The 6,717-nt window shown below is 42.0% G+C and overlaps 2 protein-coding genes across 2 annotated transcripts in view; both read right to left on the bottom strand.

Annotated features, from left to right (window-relative positions):
- The window catches only part of LOC109971244 (fatty acid desaturase 2-like), a gene marked incomplete at its 5' end in the record, with an annotated part of 20,136 nt that overhangs the window by 4,818 nt on the left and 8,601 nt on the right, over nucleotides 1-6,717 (bottom strand). The window lies entirely within an intron of this gene.
- LOC109971223 (fatty acid desaturase 2) lies at nucleotides 733-2,235 on the bottom strand (the record flags this gene model as incomplete). The annotated part of the gene is given in 7 exon segments (XM_020619333.1): nucleotides 733-830; nucleotides 1,045-1,121; nucleotides 1,201-1,261; nucleotides 1,344-1,469; nucleotides 1,544-1,645; nucleotides 1,744-1,941; nucleotides 2,104-2,235. Coding segments are annotated over 7 exon segments (794 nt in total), but the record flags the coding sequence as incomplete, so codon positions are not given.

Here is a 6,717-nt window from a genome sequence, read left to right as displayed (position 1 = left end):
CTGCTGCCCCCGCGACCCGGTTCCGGATAAGCAGAGGAAAATGGATGGATGGATGTTAGTTTTTCATATTGCCCAGAATGAAGCCTATCCAATTCTGATTGTTATTTAGAACTACAATCCTGAACTTGCGTTTTTGAGACAGGTATCTCACGCAACCAATAACACTGCCTCCATGTCCGGCATATCACTCAGGAATAGCTGTGACCTGATGCCTATTTTTAGCTTCAGGTCTATTATTTCTTAGTTACACGCAAAATACCGCTCCACAGAATCTACCAAAACAATGAAAGCTCACTAGTTCCAACCGAACTCCACAAAAATAGAGAAGTACATCAAGTGAAAACAGCTAAAACACATCAGTCCCATTGAACATGAAGTTCTTTTTAAAGTGTGTGTAGTTTTTATTTTCTGCATTTTACCGTGGGTTGATATTACAATTCCCTCATTGTCTGTAGCTCTGAGAGTGTGTTGTCCAGCCCCCAGTTATTCGTTCATTCATATCAGTAATTTAAGATAATAAACGTAATAATTTGGAATCTGGGCCTAATCCAGTATTTGGACCAAGAAGCTCCTGAAAAAAACAGTGTTACAGATATTTCATGAACATTTTCTCTAAGTAAAAATAAGTACTGGAGTGGAACAGGTACCGGCAGATACTTTCAGGGCCAAAAAAAAACCCTACATCGAGACATCCCTAATAAAAACAAGTTAATATTTCTTCGGGGGTTTTACCTGAAAAAGGCCATGAGTGCCAATGCGCCAAGCAGACCATACAGGGGTACATAACACCAGAAGTAGCGAAGATAGAATGTCAAGGCCCAAGCCATATCCTTCACAAGACAAGCAGGTTAATATAATATCATTTATTAATTAGCAAGCATTCCTAATTCGTCTGTATGTTCATATAAGTCATACTATTTCCTTTGTGGTGTTTTTTTTAACATAGATGATAAGATTAAAAACTATTTGCCTGCATTAAATCCTCATGTCAAGTAGAAAAATACATACAAACTGCACTGTATGATGCACAAGACAGAATCTTACCACCCAGTCACGGCGGGTGATCATGGTGTGCATTATATGATAGTTGTAAAAAACTGGAATGAGCAGCGGTGGCGCCACTAAAAGAGAAACACATAAAACTTTCTCCTGTAAAGTATTCATGGGTTCATTCATTTAAATGACTCTTAAAAAACATACCAAGAAAGAAGTACTGGTGTTGGCGATTATAGGGAAAACGTTTGATCTTTTTAATGCCATACTGTAACAAAGAGGAGTACAGAGTTAGAGCGGGCAGCCAGGTTACACTGGATGCTAAAGGATCTCTGCTTTGTGATACTTGCCTCTACCGGTTGAGTGGTTCCAAGTACAAACATGTCCAACATGTTGATATCAGGGTCCTTACGGAAGATGTTGGGTTTAGCATGATGCTGGAAATGTCGATGATTCCACCAGTTGGCAGAAGCTCCCTAAGAATACAGTCTTTTAATATTTATGGAAACATTTCAATAAACAAATATATACGACTGACAAGACCGGTCACCTTTAAACTACCGATGACAAACTTGTGCACCAAGTGATTCCAGCGGGATGTCTTACAGACAGACAGGTGGCCAAAGTCGTGTTGGAGCCACCCGGCCTGTGACTAGAGAAGAAAAAGAGGAACGAGCATTTCGAGATTTGTCTGCTGCAGAACCTCACTTCATGATTCAAGCCTCATCGGGAACACTTTGACCAAGTCACCTGAGCAGTTGCCAGCAGGACTGCACATAAAAATGTCAGGCTCCAGCTTGTTCCCCAGTGCAAGACCACCAGCCAGGCAAGCGCCTCCAGCAGCAAGATGTGACCCACATGGAGGCAGAAGAGCAGAGGCTGAGATCGAAACAGACCGTCTTTCTCTGCCTGAACACGTAAAGCAGCAAATTCCTGTACGATCGCAGCCTGAGAGCGAGGAAAAGAAAGAGAAGATCCTGTAAAGCTCCAAGGGTGAAGCAAGATTGGCCAGTTTTCCGGTCTGACCCTCCCCATTTCCTCAGGCATTACAGTACGCGTGGGACTATAGAATAATGTGAGGTTGTATATGAATATTTACATAGATCTCACTTTTTTTCCCCCATCATGGCTGGGCTCTGTTGATGCCAGCTCTCCAATCTGCAGAGGCTTCAGAAACCTTTGCACAAACTTTGGATCAGGGTGAAAAGCAGAAAACGGCTCCTGGCAAACAGAAAGGAGAAAAAGTTATGTACATGTCATGTACATTTATCGGTGGTGGAAGAAGTACTCAGATAATTTACTTAAATAAAAGTACAAATAGAACAATGTAAAAAGGACTACGTTCAAAATGATCTGTGAATGTAGTTTTTCTAAGCTTGTTCTTATACACATGCATCAGTGTAAAGCAGCACTTTAATAATACTGTCTTTTGCTTGAATGGAGTAGTTTTCAAACGAGTGATAAGTGACACGAGTAACGGGGTGGGAAAGGAAAAGCAAAAGCTCTGCAACAAAAACGTGTTTTTTATTTTATTTTGTTTTATGTTGGTTATGTAAATCTGAAAATTAATTATAGCTTCATATAAATACACTATAGTTAAGTACAAAGTACAATATTTCCCTGTTGGTGGAGTAGAAGTGTAAAGATGTATCAAATGGAAATACTCAACTAAAGTACTTGAAATTTGTTTTTAAGTAAGTTTTGGGGTTTGTTGTCCACCAAAGGACTGGAACCCCAACGACTAGGTCATTAGGGGACACTGTTGGCCCTGGAAGGACTGAAACACCACCCAGGGGGATAAATACCTCCTGCTCACTACCAGTCAGAACTGATGAAGCCTCTTGGATGAGAGGTGAAACATCTTCTACGTAAAACTACATCCAGATGCCTTCTTCTAAGTTTTTTCAGCATACTACGACCTGGATGACTGAGAATTTGCATGGACACAACCACAAAAGCCTCTTACATTCTCAGGAAAATATGTTAATTTTATTATATGTATTGTAAAATGGCCTAGATAGAAAAAAAACACATTTACTGTGGCATCCTCTCCAGCATAGTGGCTGATAACCCGAAACCCTCCTGGATGCCTTTTGGCCCACTGAGTGACCTTTCTGTCGATGACCAGCCACTGATCATTTCTGCTGCTGTGGCTCTGAACCTCCTCCCATGTGTAGACAGCTGCAGCTCGGCCGCTGTCCGGCTCTGCGGGCTCTCTCAGCTGGCCTCCACCTCCCATCCTCACTGCTGCCTCTGGCCTCGATCCACCTGCGCACTAAGGGATCGGTCACAGAGTTCGACACCTGCAGATCATTGTAAAAAAAGATGAAGAAAGTAACAAAGTAACAGTCACACACTGTGCAGAGGAAGAGGGGTTTGCTTTAACAGGCTGCTGTTTGCATTCTAACATCCACCTGACTGTAACGCAAGTAAAACAAAGAGCAGTGCAACATGCTCACTAATAATTGATGATGAAATTCGACAACCAAGAGGCTATGGGTGATGCACAGCGGGTATGCTTCATTTGTCATTCGTAAAACATGACTACATGTCAGGTTCACATTTCTAAAGTCATTTCTGATCATATTAATAGCCTTTACCCTGCTGCAATGCACGACAGGGGAATGCATTATTATAGCAGCGTATTGTGCTGCAGGCTACGCTAAGAAGTCGCGGATCATCACAATATATGATTAATGCAGAAATAGCACACAAAACACTTATTTCAACAATAATGGCGGATAACGGATGGCAGACTGCCCATACAGGCCCGCTAGGTAAACAATTAATAGGCTATTTCATACTTACAGTATCCAAATTTGTGCTACTCTGCCCGGGTTTCTGTCACATTAACACACCGGCTCACTCTATTTGCTCCCGTCCACTTTATGCCCATTTTAAACAGTATACAGCCCCAAACTCACTTTATGCCCATTTTAAACAGTATACATCCCCAAACCCGTCCACTAACTGCCGTTATATATTCACCGACTGTTCAGTACAAACTCCGAGTTGATCATTCGAGGGTTTCTGGACCAATCGTTGCGCAGTAGATCCTGCACAAACTGGCCAATGCGCAATAAGCTCATGGCTGGTGTATCGGCTGTGCGCCTGGTAGAGGGTGGATATATGGAATATTAATAGCCTTTACCCTGCTGCAATGCACGACAGGGGAATGCATTATTATAGCAGCGTATTGTGCTGCAGGCTACGCTAAGAAGTCGCGGATCATCACAATATATGATTAATGCAGAAATAGCACACAAAACACTTATTTCAACAATAATGGCGGATAACGGATGGCAGACTGCCCATACAGGCCCGCTAGGTAAACAATTAATAGGCTATTTCATACTTACAGTATCCAAATTTGTGCTACTCTGCCCGGGTTTCTGTCACATTAACACACCGGCTCACTCTATTTGCTCCCGTCCACTTTATGCCCATTTTAAACAGTATACAGCCCCAAACTCGTCCACTAACTGCCCTTATATATTCACCAACTATTCAGTACAAACTACAAGCTGATCGTTCGAGGGTTTCTGGACCCATCGTTGCACAGTAGATCCTGCACAAACTGACCAATGCCCAATAAGCTCATGGCTGGTGTATCGGATGTGCGCCTGGTAGAGGGTGGCGTGTTGGTCTAATCTTATCATCCTTACAACATAGGCTATGGGTACACACGCATACATGTACACAGATTTTGCTTACTCGTGCACTGAGCACTATCACTGCACAGTAGACATTCGGAGAGAATATAGTCTATCTATCTATCTGGTTTTGATGCACCTACCTGCAAAATGTTTGTATATAATGGAAAATCTAGCATTTAGCACTGTCACCATCTCTTAAAATTACAGATATTTTGCTTTAGTGTTTACAGCTACAAAAGAGCCTGCAAATGTGAGCATAGTGGACTGTGCACAGACATTTTGAGGGCCAGGTGCTCAAGATGAAAAAGGGCACTGGTCTCACCAACAATTGGGTTTTTTTTTTTAACAAGGGCAGACACAAAGACAAACGTGAGTGAACATAACCAAGTAGACTAAGTCAGATTTAGGAATTACAAGTATGTTTTAAAGCCACTTTTACAAGTAGTTACTCTTGTTCTGACACATGCTGCCATGCTGTTTCCCTTCTGCAGTGATGGATGAGGTCAACAATGAACTATTGATGATGATCACTGCAAACAAAAGTCAGCCACCCACGAGGAAGTTCCGTGTTGAGCGATCATCCAGCATCCAAATACCACTCACCCTGGACTCAAATCCAGAGCAGGTGACCGCATGGCTCAGCGGAAAAGGTTTCTCAAAACCGTAAGTCATTCATGATGCTCAGAAATTCAAAATGCCTTCCCACGCCTTCAAGAGTAACTCAGCACGCTTGGAAAATCTTGTCGTTGCTGACCTCCAGCAATTTAACTTCTCACCCTGCTGCTGATTGACAGGTGTTCTCCAGGACCCTGAGACATAACTGTTGGGTGCGGATGCAACAAAGCAAACAAGCTTAAAACATCCAACCCCAGAGGGCAGCAGCACATTGCTTTTCAGCTTGGTGTTAAGCTGCTCTTTGAGATCTGACTAAAACCTCTAGAGATGATGGTGGTCCCCTGACGTTTATGATTCTGAGTGTTTTGTTGTTGTTTTTTTACACACATTCACTGTCCACTTCTGAAGAACTGAAGTTCACCAAGGATTCCTGCAGTTAGGAAAGAAGTGGCCTTTAAAAGATAAAAGTCCATGCAGAGAAATGGAAAAAGAGGAAAATGAAGGATGACTCTCATGCATGGCTTGCAGGTCTGTTTGAAAACGTGACAATCCCACACAATCAGGGGTTAAACTAGGCTGAAGCCACCAGAGCTGCTGTTTGGGTGTTAAGAGCCAGAGCTCAGGTCGGTCTTCTTCAGCATCACAGCAGTGCTAATCATCTTGAAATATCTGCTTCAGACTCTGCTTCACACTGACCAAACAAAGGCAGAATTTACCTCTTTTTTTTATTTTACTGAATACCTGTACCTCCACATTTGGATCAGTGCACACATGTGGCACAGCTGCACTTCATTAATTATTTAAATCTTACAGTGGCCTTATTCACATAAATGTTTTTCTGTAAACAAGTGACCTGTCACAGTTTCTACAGTGAAATCAATGGGAACAACCAGCTGCACTCAGGATGAGTCTGGAAGCATCAGAGCTGCCACTTCATTTTTACTTTCAGCAAAAGTTCAAATATAATTTCCTCTGGAAAATGTCAATACTTATTCTGGTGTGTCAAGTGGATTTTTAAGAGCTGTTTTTACTTTGGCTGCTCAGATACAATAAAATGTGCATTTGCATTAGCATTACTGCAAGCATGGAGCACCAGCGCTTAAATATTACGACAACGGGTAGAAAACCATGAATAAATTAACAAAAGCAAACAAACCAAAAAGGCAGTTTCATTATGGTTACTGTCTGCTGAAGTACTATGAAAACAACACAAGTTCGTACGCTGTCACATGGTGACCTGGTCACCTTGACCCTGGTTATCCTTCATTAAAGTTCGAGACAGGAAATTGTGAAAACAAAAAGCATATAATAAATCATCAATTCTGATGTATGATAATAAACAAGGAGCAGTGAGCTGTCCCAGAGAGCCAGCACTGCATAGAACACACCTCAAGAGGAACTAGTCATCAGTAATGTTATTGATTACAAGTAGACGATTCAACCTGATTGGTAA

Source organism: Monopterus albus, unplaced genomic scaffold (assembly GCF_001952655.1).
Source record: "Monopterus albus unplaced genomic scaffold, M_albus_1.0 scaffold218.1, whole genome shotgun sequence".
Classification (NCBI taxonomy): domain Eukaryota; kingdom Metazoa; phylum Chordata; class Actinopteri; order Synbranchiformes; family Synbranchidae; genus Monopterus; species Monopterus albus.
This window is presented reverse-complemented; position numbering and strand designations above follow the sequence as displayed.